The sequence below is a fragment of the Polyodon spathula genome, chromosome 7 (assembly GCF_017654505.1).
Source record: "Polyodon spathula isolate WHYD16114869_AA chromosome 7, ASM1765450v1, whole genome shotgun sequence".
Taxonomy (NCBI): Eukaryota; Metazoa; Chordata; class Actinopteri; order Acipenseriformes; family Polyodontidae; genus Polyodon; species Polyodon spathula.
In genome coordinates, this window is record NC_054540.1 from 45,512,633 (window position 1) to 45,540,523 (window position 27,891).

The 27,891-nt window shown below is 40.2% G+C and overlaps 1 protein-coding gene across 8 annotated transcripts; it reads right to left on the reverse strand.

Annotated features, from left to right (window-relative positions):
- Positions 1-55: 55 nt before the first annotated feature.
- Positions 56-27,882, reverse strand: LOC121318659 (myotubularin-related protein 1-like). 8 transcript variants are annotated; one of them, XM_041255566.1, is made up of 19 exons: positions 27,535-27,882; positions 25,373-25,478; positions 24,758-24,781; positions 23,237-23,260; positions 20,385-20,408; positions 19,085-19,150; positions 17,526-17,601; positions 16,613-16,707; positions 15,764-15,871; positions 14,541-14,642; positions 13,780-13,863; positions 10,434-10,583; positions 7,007-7,195; positions 6,423-6,608; positions 4,372-4,578; positions 3,842-3,934; positions 3,052-3,165; positions 2,104-2,280; positions 56-1,726 (listed from the first exon to the last, which is right to left on the reverse strand). In XM_041255566.1, the coding sequence occupies exons 1-19, from the start codon at positions 27,678-27,680 to the stop codon at positions 1,562-1,564; spliced, it is 2,136 nt and encodes a 711-aa protein (XP_041111500.1). In that variant the 5' UTR covers positions 27,681-27,882; the 3' UTR covers positions 56-1,561. The 8 variants fall into 8 exon arrangements, with proteins under 8 accessions (XP_041111500.1, XP_041111501.1, XP_041111504.1 ...); XM_041255567.1 differs by lacking the exon at positions 24,758-24,781; XM_041255570.1 differs by lacking the exon at positions 19,085-19,150.
- Positions 27,883-27,891: the final 9 nt, after the last annotated feature.

Genomic DNA, 27,891 nt, shown 5'->3' on the forward strand with positions numbered 1-27,891 from the left:
CCCGTACATCAACATTAAAAAAACAAAACAAATTGAAATCGCATACAAGAACATGTTTAAAATATCAAGGAATGTCTGAAGTTTTTATAATACTTTCTTAGAGTCTCAAAGATATGGCACATCTTTTTCTTGGGAAGACACACATTGGAAACATATCAGTACACACAGAAATAACACATTGTACATAACACATTAGGTGCAATGTAACAGTTAACTAAATATCATAAATAAAAATGAGCATATATTAGAATTAAAAATAAAAAAAGGAACTTGTCCCTATTTGCCAAGAGGTTCCACTGACAGAACAATTACACATTACAATGTGCTTGATTGACTACAGATAACATTTGTATTTGAATCACAAACACATACTGTTTATAACAATAGCCATAACACCCCTATACATTCCACTAGAACAGCTGCATTTCCATTTGCGTTCACTACAAAAGCGGGTGCTGCTACTGCCTTTAAAAATACTAATATAATATAGGTTTGTTAACCTGCCCTTCACTTCAAATCAAGGGCTCAACTCAGACCTGGAAGCTTCCTGTAGTTCTGGCGTCCACGTCTACTATTTTTGTAAACACTATTTAAACATATAGGCCAATGACCTTTACAATTTATTATTATTATTATTATTATTATTATTATTATTATTAGGCAACAAGTTCAGGGAATACCACTCTGTGTTCTTCAAGACTCTTCTGAACAAAATGCTAAACGAATATTTCGATAGATATTTGTGTGTTTCAAGCTTGACTCCCGATAATAAAAAGAACGGCACATGTGCGCACGTGTGGGAGAGGATACTGTAAAAGCACATCAAAGAAGGTAGATCACCTGCTCAGGTCATCTAGACAGCTGCAGATATAAACATCTTCACCATCAGATCAATAGAACAGTGCCCTTTGAGTCCCACAGTCTTGTGTAAAAGGACAAGGAGGACACTATTCACATGATTTAAAAAGTGGCAGCAACTTAATGCATCCTTTTTTCAAGATAAATACATTAAGAGAGTAGGGCATTTAACCTGTACATCAACAGCAGTGACCTCAACGATAGTGCGCCATGCTTATTCAGTCCAGGACATTTAAAGTCAATGCACTCAATTGCAAGAGCTTTACTAACACAATGCCAGCTGGCCTGTATTTTAAAGAAATGACTGCTAGTCATGACTTTTATCCCTTTGGCACTATCCCTTATTCTCAATAATGACTTCTTATATCCTGTAACAAAATAGAAATAAGCATGACAGAGTGAGCTTGATGAGTCTTGTACACAACACCTACTGCCAACACCCGGACACAAGCTGAATGATGATTTAGATAACAATATACATTTTAAATATACAGCCCACTTTAAAATATCCTCACTGAAGGATGTTACTTTTAAAATCTGTTTCTAGGAATAACTGAGTACTTCTGGCTTCTTTCACAGCAGTTTCATGAATAACCAAAAAAAAAAAAACTACTTTAACTATTTCATGAACCCAGCATGTCTCTTTGTTGGTCCTCTTTGCTATTGGCACAGGTGCGGCGGTGCCTCGGTGTGTCCCTGCCTGTCACACGGTGGTGTGCAAGGGGGTGGCAGAGTGGGAAGGGGATGAGCCCTGGTCGGAGGAGGAGGACAGGGAGCGGGTGCTGGCCTCTCTATGCAGCTCGTCCACCTTCTTCTGCAGCTCCGAGCGGATCGCCAGCAGCTCTTTCAGGTTCTGGTGAACTGGCATCTGTGTAAACCAGCAAAACCATTAGAGACTAAAGCAGGATACACCATGGCATCTGTGTGAACCAGCAAAACTATTACAATCTGCATCCGAGGGAACGTATCGCAGTGTAAAGTAGGGTACACCATGTTATTCTGTGAGTAAACCATGAACTGGTAACATGGTCAGCCCTGATTTACCATTGTTACTTTATGACCAAACAACAATCCATGTTCACACTGTTAGACCATACTGTAGTTAGAATATGGTTGTACAGCATAACTGGCCACTGCTATGCAACCATGGTCACCAATGGTACTGGGTTAAACTACAAATTATAAACATGGTCAGCCCAAACCTTTGTACACTTTGAGACACCCAACCCTGGCACCTCGTCTTACCTGTGGTCTCATGTGTGGATTCCAGCGCACGTAGTAATTGACCCACAGCTCAAGATGCCTCAGGCTGGCCACAGGGTACAGAACATGGTTCTCATAGTTCACATAGAAGGGGTTGGTGAACTCCTCTGGCTGGCTGTTAATGTAGGACCACAGGGACACTGTTTTAGTGTGCAGCTCCTAGAAGAAACATACCAGTGAAGGGAGAGTCAATGGGCAGCAGCAGTGTCACAGAGCTGTCTATCTTACAATGCACTCCTTACATTTCACACTGACTGGGAACGAAAACTTGTATGAAAAATCACAGCTTGACCAACTGAAAATAAACAGCTTCTTAAAATACACTAGGGGTGAGACCAGTTTTGAGTTTAAATGTTAGCCATGTGTTTAAGAGCTGTGCAAATATGCAGGTCAAATACAGTGGCGGCATAAGCCTTAGTGTCTACATTAAGTGTACAGTGTAGGCCAATTTATTCCACATTGAATATTTCTGAACTTTTCCCATATACTATTAAATGCTACACACATACAGGTCAATACATGGTGGATTATTTGTTATGATGGCTTTTCTGACAAGCATTCCCACATAAGTTTAGATGTTTAAATATTTAGAAATGAAACAGCTCTATAATATTCTGCTACGAAACCTACTTAACAAAACATTTAAGAGACACACTATAGGGTCTTAAGGGACATTTGTATTTACCAATATCGGAACCAGAATTCGTTTAATAAACACAATGCCAGGATAACAGAATGCTTGCGGTCTCCTCTGAGATATAACTGAAGTTCTAGAAGCCACAAATTTACTATTCTACTATCAGCTGATATCACATCACTTTAGCTTCTTTTATGTTTCAACTCATGACCCAACTGCTTGGACCCAGGTATTTCATTTGTCAACCGTTATTTCTGTCCATTCTGGTCCCCGTCTGAGAATTTGGTTCGTACCGCCTTAACTCTCTCCTGTTCAGAGTTATACAGGAATGTTCCAAAGAGGCAGCTGTACAGGTGGTCCAGGATAGTGATGAGGAACAGCTCGTTGAATTCAAACGCAGCTGGAAACTAAGAGACAGATTTCATTCAGGACAGTTATTCTAAACGTCAGCAGCTTTATCAACTTTATCATTTTGATGCAGACATTATTATTTTAACTTTCAGAATTCACGAGAGACAGATTTTTCAAGGTCAAAGTTAAACGGCTGTTTCCTGGTACCTCGTGACTTCTTGTGCTGAAGGTCACAGTACACCATTGAAGTAAAATGGACAGTGATAATGTTGCCAGTACCAATAAGAGGTCATTTAACAGTGCAATACATTTCTATAGCAGCTTTCATTACAAGGATCCCACAGCACTTCGCACACAAAAAAAGAACAACTAAACCATTCAATTAAAAACCACCTAATACAAAATTTAATGAATCAGAAATTTGAGACAAAAATGTAGGTTTATTGTAAAGTTAGAAAAACTACAATAAAAAGCTAGTTTGTTAAATAGAAAAATTGAGTCTAAAACCAAAACATAAAATTGGATAATTTTTAAATTTTTTAATTGTAAGATTAAAAAAAATATGATAAAAAGGCAGTTTAAAAAAAAAATAAAACAGTTAAGAGCAGTCTAATAAATAAAACAATTGGAAAATAAGAGAAAGGACAAAAATAAAATGCAGTCTTAATTGGAAAATTGGAAAATTGTCCGTGTATACAGGTACACGCAGGGGCACGAGGGTTAGTCTCTTACCTGCCTCATCATCTGCCAGACACAGTCTATGAACTGCACGAAGATGGGGGATCTCTCAGAGTTCGTGTGGTTCACATCTCCATGGCCGACACGCTGGAAACACAGTTCTGAGCATGAAGGCTGATCAAGCACTGCACACTCCTATCACATGCTTCTTAGTTTTACTAGTGCCAGGCTACTAGATACACAACTTATAACAATTGTGCATTATCCGTGCAGCTTGCCATTTTGTCATTCAGTATTTTATCTGAGACATTTTCATCATAACAGAAACAACAGAGTAACTAGAAACAGTGGTGTTGGAGCATTGTTCTTGATGTGTGGTGTGGAGAATCTGATATTTTCTCACTAAATTAATTAACATTGGAAACCACACGATTTGAATATGAAAAAAAATCCTGGTTTATTTCAGGAACTTGCAGTTTTGTTACTTATTACTTTTGTAATCTTTATGAATTCAGTAAAGCGCAGAAATGTAGTGTCTACACTGTAGTGTCCCCACTGCCTTTAAAAAGGAACCCCTTTCTTACCACTGCAAACCTGTGTCCAAAGCTGATCCACTCCTTCTCAATGAGCACCTCGAAGCCCTTGATGGTCCTATAGTAGCTGTCCAGCATGAGCATGGCCAGGGAGGTGAGCTGTGCCGTGCGGTCCCAGCCATCGCTGCAGTGCACCACCACCGAGGTCTTCCCTGACTCCATCTTATCTGCGATGCGCACAGCGCCCGTCAGAAGCAACTGGGTACAGAGAGAAAACCACAGGCATGTCAGTGATATTCCTCCCCCGCCGTGGCTGCAGACGAAATGATAATCAGTGACAGGAAACATGACATTCATTCAGACAGATAGGCATCTCCTTGCATGCCAAATACCAAGCAACTGCATTTACCACTGTGCTTAATTAACGGCAGCTGTTTTCTGAAAAGAAAGCCAGTGCACGCTCAGAGGTTCTCAGTCGAAACAGGACACAGGGATAGTGTGTGTTGTTAATATTGTTCTAAAATCCACAGTGAGTGTGGGTAGAGTTGAGCCGGTGAAACAGCAGTTTGAATGCAAGCACAAAGGTACAACATAAACATGAAGGAGTGAATGTACAGGTTACAAATATTTGTATGAAATCTTTGGTGAAGTTTCCTGAAGAACAGCAAAATGTTGATGTTAAAAAGCTTCAAATCAATAACCCATCAGGCTCATTTAAGAGGTCCTACATGAGATGTTCTGTGAGAGGTTTTTATGAGTATGAAACGCCAGTGCCACTTTTGCATGCTAACGGGTCCTTCTATTCTCTGAGCAACAGCTGTGTTCGTATTCTCGGCGTGAAGTCGAAATCGTTCAGTGTGGGCGCTGGACTCCGCCAAGGGTGCGTCTTGTCCCCACTCCTGTTCTTGATTTTCATGGCCAGGATATCAAGGCACTGCCGAGGTGTAGGGAGCATCCGGTTTGGGGGTGGCGTCGCTGCTGTTTGCAGACGACGTTGTTCTTATGGCCCCATCTGACTGATCTCCAATGCGCACTTCAGTGGTTCGCTGCTAAGTGTGAAGCGGCTGGGAAGAGGAACAGCACCTCCAAATCAGGTTCTCTCCTGTAAAAGAGCGGACTGCTCTCTCCAGGTTAGTGGAGGAGTTTAAGTACCTCTGGGTCTCGTTTGCGAATGATGGAAAGAGGGAGCGTGAGATCAACCGGCGTATCGATGCAGCATCTGCTGTGCTGCGAGCACTTTATCGGTCTGTGGTTGTGAAGCGGGAGCTGAGTTTTCGGTTTACATTTTGATCTACGTCACCATCCTAACCTACAGTCGTGAACTTTGGGTAATGACCGTAAGGACAAGATTGCAGGTACAAGCGGCTGAAATTAGGTTTCTCAGCAGTGTTGCTGGAGTTACTCTCCATGACAGGGCGAGGACCTTGACACTCCGGGACAGCCTTGGAGTAGAGTTGTTGCTCCTCCGGATCGAGAGGAGCCTGTTGAAGTGGTTCGGGCACCTGGTAAGGATGCCTCCCCCTCCCAGAGAAGCTTCCTTTGGAGATCTTCAAGGCAAGCCTCACTAGGCGGAGACCTTGGGGCCGACCCAGGATCTGCTGGAGGAATTTTTATCTCCCAGTTGGCCTGGGAGAGCTTGTGAATCCCCCAGATGAGCTGGAATCTGAAGCTGAGGAAAGGGAAGGCTGGACCTCCATACTCAGCATGCTGCCGCTGCGACACTTATCAGAAGAAGCGGCTCGATAATGAATGGATGTATAGCAGTTTGTTTTCAGTTTAACAAAAATAAATAGCGCAAATTTAGTGTGGTGGTAAATGCTTTGTGAATCCTGACCAGATACTCTCAGTAGCTTGGTGTAATAATGTTTAATCACACAAGCAGGTATACAGTCTGCTTCTATGTGGAGCTATTTTATAAAGTGGCAGAGACAGACGGATAGGGAAGCCCAACAGAAAGACTTGATGTTGTCTTTGAGGCTTAATTTTCACCGTCACAAATAATCATTCTGTGTTACAATGTCGAACACATTAACCATGTGCTGCATCCGCTCTCATCTTTCTGGATGGCTGCTTGAAAGTGTTGGCCACTAAATCTTGCTCACCCGTATGTACTCCAGCCAGTGGGTTGAATCCACGTTGGAGAGCCACTTGGCCTCGTCGATGACTGGGTAAGTTACTTCCTTCAGCTTGCGAAGGGACTCTCTCATCACGTGGATGTTGGGGATTTCTAAAAAGGTCAGCTCAGCGTTGGTGTAGAAACTCTCACTCTCATACCCGCCCTCTTTAGCCTGAAAAAATAAAACCTCCAATAAGGGAGCTGCAGCGCAAACACATTCTCACTCAGGGACATGCACTGAGCTGGCAGGATATGGGAAGAACTTCTGCAACAGCTAATCATCAAAAAAAAGAAAAGAAAACCTGATTGCCTGACTAACGACTAGCGCGATATATATATATATATATATATATATATATATATATATATATATATATATATATATATATATATATATTTTCTCAGCTATCAGTATTTATATACAGGGTGATTCGTTCTTTTCTGTGCTATTGCATCAGATGCCATGATGGCACTAGCGAGCTCAAAGGTCTGCTCTAATTCTATTCTGTGCTATTGCATCAGATGCCACGATGGCGCTAGCCTGCTCTTAAGCTCTGTTCCGACTCTCACCTTGTTTGTGTCCGCAACGCTGTTCTGCCTGGCATCAAAGATGGTGAGTTTGTGAGACTGGGCGTTAGCATCCATGATGGTCTGCAGGTACTTCTCATCCTCTATGCAGCGCTTGTCGCTGGGCCCCACCAAGGGTTGGCTGCAGCGGGTGATGGTAGCCTGGCTCTCCGGGTGGATCCATGATAAAACCTGCAGGGAGCAGAGCAGCCCTTTATCAGGAACTTCAAACACCCTTCAGAAATACAAAGGCAGACCAGCGAGTCTACACAGTAGGGTCTGTTTTAATGATCTAATAAGACATGAATCCCAAGTGTTCTTCCTTAGCCTGTCTGATTATTTGACCTCCTTATTAAAGGAAATATACAGTAGCTAATAATGCCAATTAAAAGGCTTTTTTCCTTCTCTGTTGCTCTAATTGGCTGCCTTATTGCCTACAGGCCTGTGTGGTTTTTCGCTTCCTGGTCTTGAGGAATCATGTAACATTGTGCTTCAACCTGCTTCTATATTTAACATGCCTCTTGAAAGGTCATAGTATCAAATAAGCAGTAAATACAGTAGTGCCTATAGAAAGTCTACACCCCCTTGAACTTTTTTCACATGTTGTTGTGTCAGTGCCTCAGAGTTTCATGTATTTAAATGAGGATTTTTTTTTCACTTATCTACACACCATACTCCACACTTAAGTTGAAAAAAGTTTTTATTAAGAAAAAAATATATATATTAAAAATACAAAACTGAAAGATCATAATTGGATAACACTCCACCCCCTGAGTTAATACTTGGTGGAAGCACCTTTGGCAGCAATTACAGCTGTGAGTCTGTTGGGATAGGTCTTTACCAACTTTGCACACCTAGATTTGACCATTCTTCTTTACAAAACTGTTCATGCTGTCAAGTTCCTTGGGGAGTGTTGATGGACTCAAATTTTTGATTGTATTTAGGTCAGGGGCTCCGAGTGGGCCACTCAAGGACATTTACCTTTTTGTTCCTTAGCAACTCCAGTGTAGCTTTGGCTGTGTGCTTTGGGTCGTTGTCATGCTGAAAGGCAAACTTCTGTCCCAGTTTCAACTTTCTTGCAGAGAAAGTCCCCTGTACTTTGGTCCATTCATTTTCCCTTCTATCGTGACAAGTGCCCCAGTCCATGCCGATGAGAAACATCCCCATAACATGATGCTGCCATCACCATGCTTCACAGTAGGGATGGTGTTCTTTGGGTGAAGCGCTGTGTTGGGTTTGCACCAAACCTAACGCTTCGCATTTAGGCCGAAAAGTTCCATTTTAGTTTCATCAGACCACAAAACTTTTTGCCACATGTCTACAGAATCTCCCGAGTGTTTTTTTGCATACTTCAAAATTCAAGGTGGGCTTTCTTGAGTAATGGCTTCCTTCTTGTCACTCTACCATACAGGCCAGATTTGAGGAGTGCTTGGGATATTGTTGTCTCATGCACACTTTGACCAATCTTGGCCATAAAAGCCTGTAGCTCTTGAGAGAGGCAATTGGCCTCTTGGCTGCCTCTCTGATCAGTCTCCTTCTTGCTCGGTCATCTAGTCTGGAGGGACGGCCTGATCTATGCAGGGTCTTGGTGGTGCCATACACCTTCCGCTTCTTAATGACCATCTTGACCCTGCTCCAAGGGACATTCAAGGGCTTGATATTTTTTTTTTAATACCCATCCCCTGATCTGTGCCTTTCAACAACTTTGTCCCGGAGTTCATTTAAAAGTGCTATGGTGCTCATGGTTGAGTCTTTGCTTTGTAATGATTTGGATTTTGAAGGAGATTGGATACATCTGAGCTAATTTAGGCTTGCTATTACAAGGGGGGTGTGGACACTTATCCAACCAAGCTATTTCAGTTTTTATTTTTAATTAATTTTCTACAAATCTGTAGAATATTTTTTCACTTGGAAGTTGTGGGGTAGGATGTGTAGATAAATAAAAAAAATATATTTTAATGCATTTTAATTCCAGCCTATAAGGCAACAAAAGGTGAACATTTTGAAAGGGGGTGTAGACTTTCTATAGGCTCTGTATTTAAAAAGGCAACTAAATCAAAACTCCAATGAGATGTTGCTGCCATCTGGGTTTAATGGAGATTATAATATAAATGGACAAGGGGTACACATTTGTCTGTAAACAGCAAGTATAACCCTTAATGTATAAACTCACAAATCATACTTCTTACAATGCTTTGGTGATATGCTTATTTGTAAGTGATCTGGATTCGACAGCCCTGTTTCTGAAACTGCCTCCCACACATTTCTGATTTCCCATCCAAATCTATGTTTCAACTCTGCTCAGGATTGTTTTTTTTATTATAGTAAATTGAAGTTTTTGTGCTTGTAAAATACTTCTGGGATCTGCATAGCATTTCAATCCATTCCTGGTTTTACTACGAGTTTAATAAGACACACCTGATCTTCTTAATTAAACGCTGTGGCTAATCAAACTCATTGTAAAACGTGGAATGGGTGAAATGCTATGCATCCTTGTACTCTGACAAAAGATTTTGTAAAGGCAGGTTAAATGGACTTCACCAGTACAAGTGAAAATAAAGTCTGGAAAACAAAATAATAATAATAATAATAATAATAATAATAATAATAATAATAATAATAATAAGGGTCCTGTAAGGGAGTTATTACCCCTTCACAAGACTCTGAACACAAATATTGTTTTCAGTTCTAATTTTGTCAAAAAATACTGGAGCAAAATGTCCCACATTGCTTTAAATTTACACTGGAAGAGCTGTACTGTGCTTCCATTTGCAAGAGACTGTAGGGTCCTATCACCGACACCTGGTGTCCATTTCTGGAACTACAGTGACTCCACAAACACAAGGAAACAGGTATTCTCAGTAAAGAAAATCAAAAGTGGGAGAATTGTCTCCCCACGGCACCCCACTAAGTACATTTATTCTCACATGGCTCTGAGCTATTTACTTTATTGGCAAATATTAGTCCAATTATGATCTTGTGCACACAACACATCAGAAGCAATGTGTGTAACCCCTTCTAAGGATATCACAAGTCTGACAACTTGTACAAAGTTACAAAATTCACAGCGACACAGCAAGTGGCACTTGAATACTGTGGTCAGTTTTCAATACATTAATAATTGCAATTAGCCCTAAATGTAAACCAGAGTAAGCTGGCACTAACAGACGGCTTTCTGGCAGTAAATCTGCCATTCGACAGCTTTTCAACAGAGCTCTGAACTCTGATTGACATTCTACCGAGTTTCAGGCCATTTTGTGAAAATGTTCTCAAATTATTACTGTGACTGGTGATTGGTGACAAATGATGGATGGATGGAGAAGACAATATAGACCCTCATAGGCGCGAGTGGTTAGTGTACTGTGAGGTTTTTGGATCCCTGGAGACTGTAAACGGACACTGTAAAGACTGCAACGAGCCCCTCACTCACAGGAATGCGATGCTTGGCTCTGAACGCCACCACTCTCCTGAGATCCTCGTCCTTGATGCTGGTGGGGATGACCAGGAGAGCAGGGTAGGTGTCACACAATTCATAGTTGAGGTTCACTTTACTTATTGTCCAGCTCTCATTCGGCAGACCCTGGGGGGGGATATCAGAGCTATGACAAGAACGAATATACAAGGGAGGTTACATAAATATTCTGTTTTTGAATTTTGTTATTTTCCATTTTTTTTCAATCGAGATTACAAAATGATTATAGAAGTAGGTTATTTTTCAAGCTACACAGAGCTGCAGACGTGACTGCCAATATCAAATTGTTAAGTTACACAATTTAAAGTCAAGCTTAAAGTTTAATAAGAAATCAACCAGTCTCACAGATAACGCATACATTCTCAAAGACACAAAACATATATACAAGTAATGAGCACAGAAGAGCATTTACTTTTATTTTGAGAAGATTACTTTTGCGCAGGTTGGGATTATACAAGTGCGTTGTTTTAAAGCTACACAGAGCTGCAGGCCAGACTAGAGTCCTGCGCGGGTCAGATTTTTACGACCCACTTCCGACCCGGACCCGCTACTACAGGGTCCGACTCGAACCCGCAACCCGCTGCAACACTGTCTTCTTACCCGCAACCCGACCCGACCCGTTTTAATCAGACCTGCAACCCAACCTGAACCTGCAAGTGTTTAACCTACTGCCGGCATCAATTGACAACTGACATTCACACAGATATCTCTACCATTCTCCACAGATTGAGTTTATATAATAGGCTATACAGCATTGTAGCTTTCTGTAGTGGTCTGGATATATTTGAACATAGTAACATATTAACTATCTCCACTTACTTTACTATAAAATACCTGTCTATTCCTTTCATGCCACCAGTTGAAAGGGAGCTACACCTGTGCTTTCACAGAGATGAAGTATCAGTTTTGTGGCTGTCGTTCACAAAAACATAATGACAGGTTTTACAAGCAACGGGTCCAGTGACGTGTTTATTATTTTAATTCACTATGATTCTAAAATAATTCCACACTTCTGATTTACCTCTCGAACTACAAGATATAAACCCTGCGCTATCTTTTGATTCACCTCGTTCAAACATTTTTAATATCACCATGCAGATGGGATAAAAAGTTGTTGTAACATATCAAACAAGCGAGAAGAACACTACTTAGTCAGCTGACTCCTCCCTAATCGCCTCCTGTTTTAGTGCAGGAAATATTGGTACATGTACCTTCCAATACATGAATTGGGAAAGGGTTACAGATGAGTTTTTTGGTTGTTTTTTTTCCTGCACCCGAAACGCAAACCACGAAAAAGTTCACATTCTGACCCAAACCCCACCTGCTTTTACAGATCACCCGCAGGCGCTGTGGGAAACCGACCCGATGAAGGACTCTAGGCCAGACCACCATTAACAGACCCGATGAAGGACTCTAGGCCAGACCACCATATCAATGAAACGAATTTAAAGCTGACTGCCTTATACATTTCTTACTTTTAAATAAAACACCTTCATTTTTATTCTATTCTAATTCTTCTAAGATGTAATGCATTGCAAGACAATGGTTTATTTATTTATTTATTTATTTATTTATGTGCTACAATCACTGATCCTGAGGAGATAAATCAAATCAGAGTTTTAGTAGTCTTTCAGCATCCGATGTAGAGATTATATATCTATGTTTTGCAATATTTCTCAGATAACAAAAATACAATTTTGTAATCTGTTTGATATGTTTCTCAAATAAGAGTAGTTGAAGAGTATACCTACATTTCTCATTTCTAGTACAGGTTCAGAAGGCAGTCTGCTGAAAGCCAGGTCAAATGATTCATGCTTATCTAGCTAGTTTGACAAACCCACTAACAAAATCTAATTTTTTTCTGACTTCAACATTAAGAAATCTTGAGACATTCAGCCCTTAATCTCAGTAAGACAGGATACTACACTGGTCCCAAAAGGGGGAACACCAGGTTTTAGAGACAAATGCAGCTGGGTGTCATCTGATAAAAATGGAAATTTACTGTTCATTGATAAGATCACCCAGAGGGAGCATATATATGGAAAATAATAAAATAACCTAAAATAGAGCACTGTGGAACACCACAAACTAATTCAGAGAATGCACATTTTTCATTCCCAATTAAAAGAAATGAGACCTATCAGAAAGATAAGACTTGAACAAGGATAAAACAACTCCTGATAAACCCACAAATTTTTGCAAGCGTAAGAGTGATCCACAGTCTCAATAGCAGCACTTAGCTCTAATAAAATAAAAACTGATAAATAACCCGTCAGTGGCAATTAATAGATCATTTAATACTCTAACAAGAGCTGTCTCAGTACTATGTGCATGGCGAAAACCTCACTGAAATTTTTCATAGATATTGTTTTGTGTCAGAAATGGATGCAGTTGATTTGCAACTACCCTTTCTAATACCTTTGCAAGAAAAGAAAGGTATGAAATAGGCCTACAATTATGTAGAATTGTTGGATCCAAGTTATGTTTCTTGATCATTGGCTTTATAAAGCACAAGGTAACTTTGGAGGTAACCCTGGAGTTCAACTGAAGTGCAAGGCAAAGAAAAAACAACTTGGAGCAATAATTTCACTACTCCTTCCTGCAAACTGTTTCTTGTACTCCCCTCTGAAAATAATGCTTCTATTGCACAGCAGTTTGAACTGTTCCTGGTTTTACTGTGCGTTTAACCAGACACACCCAAGCTTGTTACCTATACTCTGTGGCTAATCAAGCTTGCAGTAAAATCTGAAATGGGTGAAGTTGCTATGCAAAGAGTCTTATTTCCATCACTGCTGCTTCAAATTAGGGCCCTTTGGGTCAAGCAGAAGGTGCAGTGATGGGCAAAAAGCAAAATTACAGAAACAAAAGTGAATAATTTTCAGATTGCGCCTGGCAATAATCCGCTAAACTCTTGATTTTACACAAATCTTTGTAATCTTCAAGGAACTGTTCCCATGCGATTAGGTGCACCATCTGGATGTGTGGCATTGGGTTTCTATGCTAAATTAACATTTTGATGGCTTTTTTAAGTTTTTTCTTATTTATTTTTTTAATGGACCCCCTTGAAAATGAGATGGATCTCTCAATCCTGGTTTAATAAATGCATTGACTAGTCTCGGCACAGCACTTCATCCTCTGCATAGTACAATTCCATTATTATTATCGTCAGGGTCCACGTGGGATTCACACTCACGCTTCGGTCAGAGCCACTGAAGTGGAAAACTGAGAGCCACTCAAATCAAAGCACTCCAAACCCTTGAGAGGTCCCTGAACTTTCATTAAAATTGCTCACTGGATTCTTTACCTGTCTTTTATACTCAGCTACAGGGTCGTACACTTTCCAGCCGTCAACGGGAAACTTCTCCTTATAGAGGAACGCAAAGAGGGGCTAAAAGACAAAAACAAGGGTTGTGTGTGTGTGAGATAACCAACAGGTTACAGTCAGCCAAGAGAGCACTGAAACAAGGTAGTTCTCTACAATATTAATGTTGACTTCAGAAGCAACAAGATTCACACATTTTATACTGATGGGTCTCGATATTCAAGTGAAACGCTAGATGCCATCACAGAGACTGAACAGAAGGCGACATTACTAAAGGAAAACTATCCCAAATGAAGACTGATTGAATCTCATGTAATAGGGTCGTTTCAGCTCAACTGGACCAAATCCTGGAGAGGGTTTTCCTCACTTTAAAGCTTGTTTCAAGAACTTTCCAACAAATCATATTTATTTCCTGCAAGATGTCGAGTAACCCGTTGGCCCACAATTTGCTTGGAAATGTCCAGTTCAATAGTTTCAGAAAAAAGTTACGTGAGTGTTGCTTTAAGTTGCATTACATATCCTCTCCTTGTTTCCTGGGCCATCAGAGATTGCATAACAGCAATAGGGTGACAAGCAGATTACACAGGGAGGAGGAATGGTGGCCCTACCTTTGAGAATGGAAACTGGGTCTGCTACCTCACACAGCACATGAGGAATTGGATTGCAATGTGAGGTGCTCTCTCGAGTTGCTGTTCCGTCTCTGGAATCAACTCCCTTAGTGAAAGAGAGACCCCTGTACTCACTAGGTTACTGGAAACAGGAAACGCATGTTTGTTGAGGTTTTCAAAGATCTCCAGTTTGCACTGCTCTTCCTGTTTGTAAGCGAAGCGTGGGTTTCTCATATCCTGTCAAGGTCAGAAAAGAAAATCAAATGTACAGAGCCATACAGTTTTTACTGTGTGTAACACAGCCCTATGTGAAATGGAAGTAGCACTGATAGTCTGCAGTAAATAGGGTATGCCATATCACACACACATACATGTATGTGTATATATATATATATATATATATATATATATATATATATATATATGTCGTATATATATATATATATAATCTATTATATATAATATATATATATATATATATATATATATATATATATATATATATATTGTTTCTATTACTCCAAAGAGTTGAGGAGGTATTACTCCGGCGCTGCACTACAGGAATACATGCGCATTTCAAAACACATCCTGATATCTGTACAAGTCGTGTTCAAGGTGTTTCTTTAACACATAAAAAGCAAGCCCTATCTGCTATGCACGGGATGACATATGAACACAGCATGGATGGAAAGTGGACTCCCCTTGCATAGCAGTTTGATCCATACCTGGTTCGACTACAAGTTTAATAAAACAACCCTGTTAACTATACACTGCAGCTAATCAAGCTTGTATTAAAATCTGGAGTGGGTGAAACTGCAATGCAATTGGAGTCTCATTTCCATCCCCGACACAGGTGTAATGGAATCCTGACAAAACCTTAACAGCAGTCGTCTGATTTCTGCGATTTATAATAAATATATATAATATTGTATGCACTGGTGAAGCAAAATAATCCCATGTTACTGTTTTCATGATGTTATTGAATGCTATGATGCTTAACTAACCCTGCTGAAAACAAAATGGAAGTGAATCATATATCCAGGTGGCACAGTTGGCTAATTTAATAGCCTTTGATGCTATCAACGTTAAGCCCTCAATGGAATCAACATTACACATTGATCACAATTGCCACAGAGGGCTTGGTCAAAAAGAGAGACCAATGATTGGAGAGGCATGGAGGCTGACCTGCTCCCCCGCCCCTAAGATGACAAGCCCATTGAGGAAACACAATGAACCAGTCAATGTGTAAGGAATACAAGCAGTAGTACTGTAGGGAGAGCTCATATTAACACGAGAGAGCACACGGCCTCCAGCAGCAAGCACAGCACAGTGATTCTTGCTACAGCGCTGTGCTGTACCTTGCACACAATCTCCATCCCACATGAGTTCTCCCCATGGCTCTGGACTCCTATGGTTTCCAGTCGACTTATCACTCCCAGATTAACCTCCAGGATAAACGGTGGCTCCTGCGGGGGAAATGCTTCAGGTTAAGGTTCAAACTGCTTAACACACTGTATATGAATAAGGAATATAGTTCAGTTGTTTTCTATATGGTACATTCTGCAGAATGAAGCTTAAAACAAGCATGACAGTGACTATTATCTACTGTCACTGCTGTACAATCTAGAGCCATCAGCACGACTGATGCTCACTGTACACTACGCATGTGTGAAAGTGTAAGTTTAACAGGGTGCCTCCATCTCCATACAGAGCTATGTCCTTATCCAGTTTCAGCACACTTAGATAAGCGGTTCATCATATAAATATAAAAATGTACAGTACTGTGCAAAAGTTTTAGGCAGGTGTGAAAAAAATGCTGTAAAGTAAGAATGCTTTCAAAAATAGACATGCTAATAGTTTATATTTATCAATTAACAAAATGCAAAGTGAGTGAACATAAGAAAAATCTACATCAAATCAATATTTGGTGTGACCACCCTTTGCCTTCACAGTATATGCATAAATGTGACTAGGTTCCACAACTGCATTACTCGTTCAGTTTTTAGCTTTTTCAATTGTAAATGTTGGTGGCTGTTTCTGTAAAGTGCTTTGAGATTGACAGCGCTGCATGAATGTTATTGATTGTGTGCTGCATGAATGTTACTGATTGCTGTACTGGTATGACGAGGAAATGCATCGCAAAAGTTACTCTATCAATAAAGTAGAGAGGCTGCAGAGGAAAGCTGACTGCTTCACTGGGCGCTTACCCGTTCCAGGCTCTTGAAGTAAAGTTTGTAATCAGTCACAGTGAGTGTCCCACTAACCGCTCCAGTGAAAGGGCAGATATACATCACATCTTTAGCTGTGGAAAGAAAACACATTACCGCTTCCAATATGTTATCAAAGAGAACTTTTCTCCTATGCATATCTTTTAATAAGATCAGCAGATGATTATAAAATACATTAGCTTTCGAGACCACAAGGGGAGTTTCAGGAGAGAAGTGGAAACTCCAGGTTTAAAAACCTCCTCTACAGGTCAGTTTATCCTCAGAAAATAAATGAAAAGGAATATTTAGTTTAACAGATACAACTTTCTGAACTTTATTATTTTTCTATAAATATAAAAGTCATTTTATAAAACATTAGCAAGCTATGTCTCTGCCGCCCCCCCCCCCCTGACCAATTGTTGTGGGGGGGTGGAGTCATGGCTTGCCAATGTTTTATAAAAGAAAGCTTACTCAGAGAATCAAGAGAATCAGAAAATCAAGACAATACTATAAATATGCAAATATAACACCAAGCCTAGGGAGTAATAAGGCCAACAGGACAGTTTTTTGTTTTGTTTTCTGGAACACAAATTAAATTACAATACTACTCTTTTTAATAGAGTCTGACATTGATACAGTAAGGTTTTAAAAAAAAAAAAAAAAAAAGGTTGAAGTCTACTGCAAATTAAACAAAACAGTTATTTAAAATATACTGGCTGATTCACGGATTAGACCTAATTCTAATGGCTGGTTTCCTAGACCCCAAGTATCACTAAAGTTATTTTAAGATAAAAGTAGTCCAAGACTGGTGCTAATCAGTGAAGCCAGGAGTTAGACTCCTAACATGACCTTAGACACAGTAGTCCAATATGAATCCGGGTTTGTGAATCTAGCTGTCAAAGAAGGCACTCACCGATGGCTTTGATGGACTCCCCAGGAAAGCATGGCGCCTCTTCCATTTGTGCCAGTCTGTTCCCGTCCCTCAGAGCCTGACATTGATTTAACCCACAGTTGAATCTCAGTCTTTTATAAATCATCACTACACACACCCCCTGATGTATTCCATTGCCTTTGTATTCTCACAACACAGAACCACGACATGCACACACACAAAAAAACCCTGTTGTTTCTGAACAGCCTTCAGACACGCTTGGTGAACTCAGCAGAGAAACAGCAACAATCAGCTATTGAATAGACAAGCAAATTCTACAGAGCAGTGATCAGTAACCGCAAAGAGGATACTGTCTTGTAGGAAACTGGGAAAGAAACTGAACATAAACAGCTGGTTTCACTGACCCCAAGTGACACTCACACTAAGGTTAGGCAGTCCAAGATAAGTGTGAATTAGGGTCTGTGAAACCAGCCACATAGCACAATATTAATATGTGCACTTAGTTTCACTATGTTTCAGAATATTTAAAAAAAAAAAAATTCAAAATATACTTCATTATTTATTTCTATTTATGTACATAATCCAACAAACTGAACAAAAACAAGATAACAAGGTTCCTAACACTTAATAAAAAGTGCTTTGTGATGGTGATCCACTATGATAGATTGATTGATTGATTGAATATTTAATTTCTTACTGTTTAATAATGGTTTCATAATGGTGTTCTTAATCATTCTCTTCTGTTGTCTCTGCAATGTTCATTATTCTCTATGCTTACTACAGGTAGCTATTCCAGCAAAAACAGCTTCCGAAAATATTTCTTCAAACACATGTTCTGAAGTGAGGCGGGGGAAGCATATCAGTGTAACACCGTTAAAAAGCTTCTCCACTTCACTTCCCCACAATCTGCCTTGAACTGTGACGGCAAACGTTATAGCAAGGCAAGACAAAGGCAAAGACAGTCTGTTGTCTGGCTACATGACAAAGCGCTTGAATACAGTATGTTAGCAGTAACTTGATTAATGAGTTAGTTTTTATGAATAATCATGTGAAATTTCAAAACCAAGGCCGGGTTAAATTTGAAATCATGGCGGTGCTATCACTATATTGACTTGAAATGACTGTGGTAAAGATAAGTGCAAGTGTATAACACAAAGTCTCAGTCTAGTTCCAAATATGGAGAAGTACCTTAGATTGTCATATGACTAAGTAGTAAGTAGCTTCAAATGTCATTTCAATTACTGGTAGTTGGCAATGTGTTCCACTCTTCAGTGCTGAGTTATTATAATGTTTCTGTCTCGGAGCCAATATTCATGTGACAAGGCAGAACTCAAATAAGCTAAAAGCAAACTCAGAATGATAATACTACAGGCCCATAGCTACTGCTGTATATCAAGCAGAAACTGTGGTATCAGTTTCTATTTGTTTTGTTTTGTTGGTACCTCTCAAAATCCACTACAAGGACAGCAGTGCCATATAAATTTAAACTGAACTACAGCCTCAGTCTGCAAGGCACATCACAGCACATGCTGCTCAACCCAAAAGGAGAAGCCAAGCCAAGTAAGGAAGTATCAACTTGCCAAGGTTTGAGTTGCGAGCTCGGGGTCAGTGTCTGAGTGATAGCTGTTGGGTCCATCTGGACAGTCCTGGACAGGGAGGGAAGGAGCACGGCACAGCAGAAACGAAGGAGAAAGGGAAAAGAAAGGAAAGGTAGAGTGGAGTTGAAAGAACACCCAGGACAATTAAAAACATTAAAAAAGGCAGCAACAGAAAACACCAGGTTACAGGAAAGACTGGAGGTTTGGAATGCGATCCCACAAGCACTGCAGCCAGTTTCAAAAAGCCATTCGTTTGTTTGTGTGAAATGAAATGAAGGCAGTTCCAGAGCACAGACCAAAGACTTGTTTTCAAATAAAAAACAATGAGCTTTTTGTTACTTGTCGATGACATTTCTTGTAGTTTCCAAAGATTTCATTCAAATTAAATATATTTATTCACCTGCTCTTCAGTAATTTCTTTGCATTGAATATATAGGTGTGTCTAAAACAATCTGTAGTGCAATGTATTGCCCCACTAAAAGATTACTTATAGTGTGAAAAGAAAGGGAATTATTGTTACAGTAATCACTAAAGCTGACAAGCCCACACGTGTACACATGCTTCAGGTCAGCTATTTCTAATGCCTTGTTTCTACTGCCTTTTCCCAGATATAGCTGAACTGGCCGGTCTGGGCGAGGTGCAGTTAAAGATTGCTGTCTGCGTTCCGATGTCATTCTGTCAGGTATAGTTGACCCAGGAAGTAGTAATGAGGCAGTAAAAGGTCACGTTGGATTGTGGGATTGATTTAAGATATGCAAACATGCGAAGATGGACGAAGTTGAACATGTGTGGCTGTTTTTATATTCAGTCTTTACACAGCCATCACTAGTCTTATTAATTTGGTTTGTGAAAATAAGAGAAAAACATCAGGGCTCAAAACAGTGACAGTTCAGCACACACCTAGCAATGACGTTCTTCCATAAATCAAGGTTTGTCCCCGTTGGGTATGAGATATGAAACTGTGCTGCCAGAGGTGTAGCTAAGGTATAGTTGAGCGTCAGTGGAAACACATGTGAACCATCTGGTAGGCCAACATTTGGTTTATGAGAAGCCTAAAGTGCCCAGAAGGTGAAACTATGGAAGAATGCATACATTACAACTGAACAGGTCTCTAAAGCATTTCATTGATTGATCATCCTATATCATATCTGCAGACAGTGGCAACTCTCACTCAAACGCTGCAATGGCAAACTGAAGTCACTCCCAAAAAACACAAAGCAGACGGTTCAATTTACCACAACAGACAAGACAACAAGGAGCCCAATACTGTTGTCATTCTTACCTGCAGAGGAGGCCTCTTGGGTGCCTGTTTGTTAAAAAGAATCAAACAACTGCATTAATTATTTTAAACTCCTTACAGGAGAATCAGGGAAAATACAGAAGCTCTACTGACAAAAGTGATTATATTGCTGAAAAGACAACAGCATCCATAAGATTGCTACCACTCTGAACAGACTAACAGGTTGATTTGATGAACCTGTACCTTCCTGCTTTTATTAGAGCATTTTACTGCAGAGGATCTTTGGGGTTATCCTGGGTTTAATAATAAAAAATACAGTAGAGGGCTCGTGAAATCCTGGAGGGGTGATACCTGGCAAAATCTAGCTATGGCTAATTATGGCAGTGCTGTAAAATGATCTACTAAAATCCAGGGGTGGCTTATAAATTGATCAAATAAAACCCATAGTTGGAAAACTAAAACAATCTGTAGTGCAATGTATTGCCCCTGTTTCTCCCCAATAAAACTGTATTTACAATGTGAAAAGAAATGATTACTATATTGGTATAGTAATGACTACTGTTGTCAAGTTCACACGTGTCGACACGCTTCAGGGTCAGCTATTTCTAATGCCTCGTTTCCATTGCCTTTTCCCAGGTATAGCTGAGCTGGCCGTTCTGGCAGAGGTGTATTTAAAGATGGCTGTCTGTGTTCCAGTGTCATTTTGTCAGGTACCGCTGACACAGGAAGTAGTAGTGCGACAGTAAAAGGTCTTGTTGGATTGATTTCATATATGCAGAAATGCGAAAATATAATGATCATCTTTATTTTTATGCAGCGCCTTTCATAGTGCACCACCATCACAAAGCGCTTTACAAGATACAAGACTAGGGTGTGTGAACTATACATCAGCTGCAGTGTCACAAGGTTGAACAAACATGTGTGGCTGTTTTTATATTTAGTCTTTACACAGCTGTCACTAGTCTTATTAATTAGGTTTTGTCACATAATGAGACAAAAGTGTCATGACACGTGTGTGTGTGCTGTCGGAGGTGTAGCTGCGGTATAATTGCATGTCAGTGGAAACACCTTCTTAGCTACACCTCACACAGAGCATCCAGCTCAGCTATACCTGGGGAAAGGCACTGGAAACAGGGCATAAATCAGTTACTAAATTTGATGTTAGTTGTTTAAATTCAAAGATTACTGCAAATTCCAATTAGAGCCACAAGTAACATGAAAAAGCAGTTCACCTGTCCTATATCTACATGTAAAATGTGAGTTTGACAGACAGATGTCTTCATACACACTCAGATTCTGATACTCTCAATAACCCTTCCATTTCCTTAAGCACAACCCCCCCCATTCAGAGACATAGAGCCTCAACTGAATTGCAACAAGAATCCTTAGCAGTTTCCATTGCCTGTTTTGTTAAAAGTTCCCTCCAAACACAAGAGACTGCCTCTGCTTCAACCCCTCCCTACAGCAGCGTAGCTGTGGAGTGAATGTGTGACAGCTGGAGCCACTGCCTCCTCTCTACTCTATTCACACCCCCGTGACTGTGCTTGCCAACAGGCTCCATGTGATAGGAAAATGCAACCACATGAATCTGGATAAAAAGAGACGTCTTGACAAAACGGATTTCTACCAGTCTGTGGACCAAAAAATTATTCTAATAAGTAAGGCATTGTTTTTTTTTTTCTTCTTTTTATTTATGTCACAAAGTGTTACATGAACTAAAGAAAAATACTTATCACTAAAGAAAGGACGAGTGTCATTAGAGGTCGTTATACTATCATGCCTGGAAATCAGAAAATGTGTACATCAATGGACAGTCAACAATATGCCCTTGATAGGAAGAGAATCACTTGAAGCTTATTTTTATCATTGCACTAAATAGATTATTTCTGCACAGACGTTTCTGTCCAAACATGACAGGCAAACAATCTCTGTTACTGTAGCCATAGAGGGTGTCTTCAAATCTCAGCTCAGAGAAAAAAAAAAAACAGACTGCCGAGCCGAGCTGTAACAGCAGTGCTGCATTAGTAGAAAAAAGCTAAATTATTATTCTCTATGAAAAAAATATTATCATCAATTTACATACTAATTGACTTTTCCAAGCCAGCCACGGGTTAACCAAGACATTAAATACCTTTAATAGAAGAAGTAACAATGCCTTTGTAAACTACCTCGGAGAAGACTGTGAACCCAGGGATATTCAAGCTGTCAGACCTCTTCACATTCAAGTGAAGCACAGCTGGTGCCTCTTTACCATGCACTGTGACAAATAAAACACACGGGCAGCACAGGGCTGTGTTTCACCTCAGGCCTTGGTGACTCAAGCGTGGCTCTCGTAGCTTATTTAACCAGAATCTCTGAGTCTCACTACTGTAAGTACAGTACAGCTGGGGGAGTATTATTCTTTCAGTAACACACGGCTAGACTGGAATATCTCAGCAGAGCACTGCATTCAGTCCTTCCAGTGCTGTCGGTACTGGGCAGTATGTCTCGATTTCACTGGACACACTATAATCTTTGTCAATCAGTTTCATTGAAGCACTGTGGCACAGCGTATCTTCAGTGGAGTTCTATAGGAAACCTGCAGCTGACACTAGCTGAGTGAACCAATTGGTATGCCAACATTTGGTTTATGAGAAGCCTAAAGTGCCCAGAAGGTGAAATCATGGAAGAATGCATACACTACAACTGAACAGATCTCTAAAGCATTTCATTGATTGATCATCCTGAATGAAACCTATTCATACAGAAGTCTATACCATATCTGCCAACAGGGGTAACTCTCTCTAAAGGCTGCAATGGTAAACTGAAGTCACTCCCAAAAAACACAAAGCAGACAGTTCAATTTAGCACAACAGACAAGACAACAAGGAGCCCAATAGTGTTGTCGCTCTTACCGGCACAGGAGGCCTCTTGGATACCTGTTTGTTAAAAATAATTAAACAATTGCATTAACTCCTTACAGGATAATTGGGAAAGTACAGAAGCTTACAGAAGTGATTATACTGCTGAAAAGACAATAGCATCCCTAAGACTGCCACCACCCTGCACAGACTAACGGGTTGATTTGATGAACCTATATCTTCCTGCTTTTATTAGAGCATTTTACTGCACAGAGGATCTTTGGGGATATCCTGGGTTTAACAATAAAAATACAGTAGAGGTTAATGAAATCCAGGGGGGGGGGGGTGTTATCTGGTTAAATGCTCTTAAAAAAATAATCAAGTTATGGCTAATTATGGCAGTGCTGTAAAATGCTCTACTAAAATCCAGGGGTGGCTTTTAAATTGATCAAATAAAACCCACAGTCGGAAAAAGAATTAGGTCAAAGTGACTGTTGTGTATTTGCTGCATATTTCCATTTCCATGGTCCTCCCTTGAATTCCTGCCTGTTGTTTTTGGTTGTACGTTTACTATAAACAGTGAAACCCAAATATGTATTTCAATTGAATGCAGATTTGAGTGAGGAATCCAAAATAGCACCACTTGATTGGATTACAGAACAGCTCTTTACGCTCGAGTCTCTTGCCCAAATTCAGTCAAAAGCAATTTGTATCAAAATGAATTGTGATTTGATAGCCCTGGAGGTCTTAGCAAGCCCATTTAAACTTGCCTAACAGGAAAAAAAACATGTAAAAACTGAGTTAGTGTATTTGAAACCTGTATTATCCCAACTAGCAATGTAATAGCTAAAATAATGTTCCCGATCTGGAAACGATTGCAATACGAACCCTGCCAACATGTTTAATGTGCTGCACTTCAATGCACCACACGTCTGGTTAACACGTTGTCTTGGATAATCAAGATTTTGCTGTAAAGCATCTGCAAGTCTGGAGCATGTTTAAAGTGTTACTGAAGAGATTGTAGGGTTACATCAACACACATGACTTACTGCTGCTGCATACTCAATGAACAGATGTACTTTTACAACAGATTTTCAATTGGTTTGATATTTTTAAACAGGGACAGGTGGCTCATGCAATGTAAAATGCTCTAATAAAATACTGCTGTGGATTATCACAGAGAAGTTGATCAAAATTACCCCCAATTCACATAACGTTTTGGCGGTCATTGAAATGCACAGCCTATGTAGTGTGAAAAAGATGAAAATGCTGCAGAGAGTTTTGATGACAGTTACGAATACCCATATTGGAGGTACATCCTCTGTACACAGAGTAAGCCACAGTATGTATAGGACGCCAGGTATAAGGTGTATGTATAGGAATACATACAGCACAGCAGGCAGTACAGTAAGTTTTGTTTTAAACCTTACACCCTATTCAGTAACACTTTTAATCAGAGCCTGTTCGCTGGCTTAGAGAAGACTGCAACGAGACAGGAAGGGGAGGCTGCACAGTGGTTAATATACTTTAGCATAAGACAGGAAGCAGCTTGACACACTGCAGCTTTACTCTTACCCTCAGATCAGGCCTCCAACCAACCTGTCAGTTAGAAACACAAACCAATTAGAAATCTCTCCCTGGGCTGCTGGGGGCCCACAGACTCACACAACATCACAGAGAAGGAAAATTCAAATGTCATTTCCATGTCCTCCTTGCTCTGGTGTTTTCAATCATTGTAAGTGACTCTTAGTTACGATGCTACAAAATATTATAATGATGCTGCTGAAATATTATAATATTGCTCTAGTTCTGCCTTTGCCTGAACTTCTCATTCCATTCCAATCATGCGACAGCATGACCCTTCAACTCTGCCAGTCCCAGCTACTTTAACATGCGCTGATGCATCTTGATGCAGTTATACACGACATGGGCTTCAAATGGGAAGAGTTGAAGAATAGAAAATGGTTAAAAAAGTAATGTGGTCTTTTTATCAGTTATCAAACTTCCCATGCTGAACCAAAGAAGGATTGTAAACAGCTTAGAGGAGTAAGGGGAATGTAGAAAAAAGGACATTTAAATGAAATGTGCGCTCCATTTAACGGTGCCCTATTAATCAATCTTTACAAAGAGCATCACTACAGATTGGTAGCTTTAAACTGCCATTTCTGGGGAATAAAATAAGGTACAAACCTTGTAATCCCGGGAGATTGCCTCGGACGACACAGGGCCAGCGATCTGACTGGAGATTGTGGCTGCTATCAGCTGTCTACACCATTCCACATGTGATCCTGGGGGGCTGGAAACAGAGCCATTAGATTCATACCAAGACTTCACAGAGTGTTTAAAAGAATGTGTTTATACCCTCATTCGAGGCTGTAAATCAACATTCAACAGAGGAAACCTTTAACCTGTGTAAATGGTCCTTTACCTTTTAAACCAGGGGTGGGGAACCCTGGTCCTGGAGGGCCGGTGCCCCGCCTGCTTTTTCTTCCAACTGTGCCCTAAATTACTTAACTGGACCAATTATTGGCCTAATTAGGTATTTAGGGCACAGTTGGAGCAAAAACCAGGAGGTGCATTGGCCCGCCAGGAAACATGAATTCCCCACCCCCGTTTTAAACGATCAGGCTCATTTTCAAGGAAAAAGTACTTGATAGTCCTCTTCATATTTTATTGTAGTATTTATTTCAATTATTACAGTGGTTCACAGTGCATCACGACATGGTAATGAAAGTCAATGCACGACTCTCACTAACAGCTTTGGTTAATGTTTTGTAAAATACTATGCAGTTAATCATTTTTATTTATTTTTCCCTTACTTTTCAGTTAGCCTTACTTTCACCCACAACACTCAATCACAACCTCAGAGTAGAAATAAAGAAACATCTTAGTCTAGCACACACAAGCGTGTCTTTTTCAACGTCTGAATTCATCCTGAGGGTATAGGTTTCTGCACTTTCATCCACAATAACAGAGATGTTTACAGGTATTGGGTTACTGAAAAACCAACGTTTCCAAAGCTGGGGGACAAAAATATTACTGTTATGTGCTAGGAGGTATTTTATTCAATAACTTGCTGTTTTATCATCCATTTACAATCTCTCACTAACAGTAGGCTTATGTACACTATACTACAAAATAGGTTGTTGTAAAAGCTAAATTTGACTTTTCTATTGACTCATTGGGTGGGGTTCCTCAGTCAGTATGTAAAATATGACAGGCATGAAAACCTGTACTAGGCTATGAGGTTTTTTTAGTATTATATTTTATCACTACAAAGGCACTGTGACTTTACATAGATCACAGTAAGTGTAAGCATGACAACCCAAGCATGCCTTTTTCCAGCAACAATCTTTCTAGCTAGGTGTCCATAACACCAACCCATCTACCCACAGCAGGAGGTATACCATCAACTTAACAGGACAGACCACATTCAGAATGCCACCTTCTCAAACAAGGCAGAAACAGCATGGTTTTCTTAAGTGTGAGTCCTGGAATAGTTCACTATATCACTATGTAACGAAGTCTACATTTGAATAAAAGTGTCCCTTTTGAATACTCCACAATCATTGTTCAAAACCAGTTTTTAAAAAACAACCTAGTTCCCTATTCCTAAAATTAATGAATTAATCCTTAGAGATGAGTTGGAGTTTACTTCAAAGGTTTATAAACACTCTTCAAAACACAGTCCTTCATTTTTTTGCCCAGTAGAAAATAATTCCGTAAATGAGATGCTCCTCGTTTATTTTGTTGCACTGCTGCCCTGAGCTACAGCAAGCTTGCAAGTGACACTCGTAACCTCCTGCTGCTACAGGTAGACCACGAGCAAACCTGTCCACTGCACAGCGCAACTGAACCGTTTACAGTAACTGCATTTGTGTAAAAATAAGACACTATACATGTCTATCATCACAGTGCACAGGTATGCACTATAAACGAGTGTATATCGTGCAAAGCTAAAACCATCTCAATTGCTACAAAAACACTTTTTTCACAATATGTGGCAATGATGATGGTTTTACAAACTGGTGCAACTCCATAAACAAGTAGTTATATTGCTTACACAGTAAACCCTATTATGTTTGCTATTGTTATAAAATATGCAGCACTGGTAGCGACCTGATTCAAAACTACAACGCAGGTGCATGCATGCAATAATAATATATACAAGTATTAGGCATACAGTATATACCGTGTAGTATTATATGGTATAGTGTACATATTTATTTAATGATGCAATGCAAACATCTCAAGACTAGAATTAATAAGAGACTGCACGGCTTGTTAACTGGAGCACGGTGAGTCCGGATGCAGTATCCGTTCTTCGCGGGTATTGGTCCAGGTTTGTTTACCTCTCCAAGGTCTCCACGCTGGGCTGCCTGGATGACCCCACTCCTGCTCCTCGTGGTCTGGGTGGTTTCCTAGCGACTCCGGTAACAGCTGATCCCTGCTCTGAGCTATAGCCGCCTCCTCCGGCTCCTGCAGTCAGCTTTTCCATGTTGTTTCAGTTTCCTATTTCCTTTTCAGTCTGTTTGGTGGTTAATAGCCCCAGATGTCTTCGGAGAGACGGGCGTTTTAGTTTCCCGGGGCTGGGGCTTCCTGTGTTTGTTTTTTTAACAACGCAAAACGCTTCCGCCGATTACCGTCTGAATAAGGAAGCAGCCGTATCTCCCTCCAGTGTCTCTCCACTGCTGCGATCACCCAGGATG

What these genes read in the sequence shown, in the direction of transcription:
- LOC121318659 (XM_041255566.1), bottom strand. Translation starts at nt 27,680, where the DNA reads ATGGAAAAGCTGACTGCAGGAGCCGGAGGAGGCGGCTATAGCTCAGAG. An exon ending in ACTGGCTGGAGTACATACGG is followed by an intron (nt 4,579 to 6,422) that starts GTGAGCAAGATT and finishes CTCTGTACCCAG; the next exon opens with TTGCTTCTGACGGGCGCTGT. An exon ending in ATCCACACATGAGACCACAG is followed by an intron (nt 1,727 to 2,103) that starts GTAAGACGAGGT and finishes TGGTTTACACAG; the next exon opens with ATGCCAGTTCACCAGAACCT.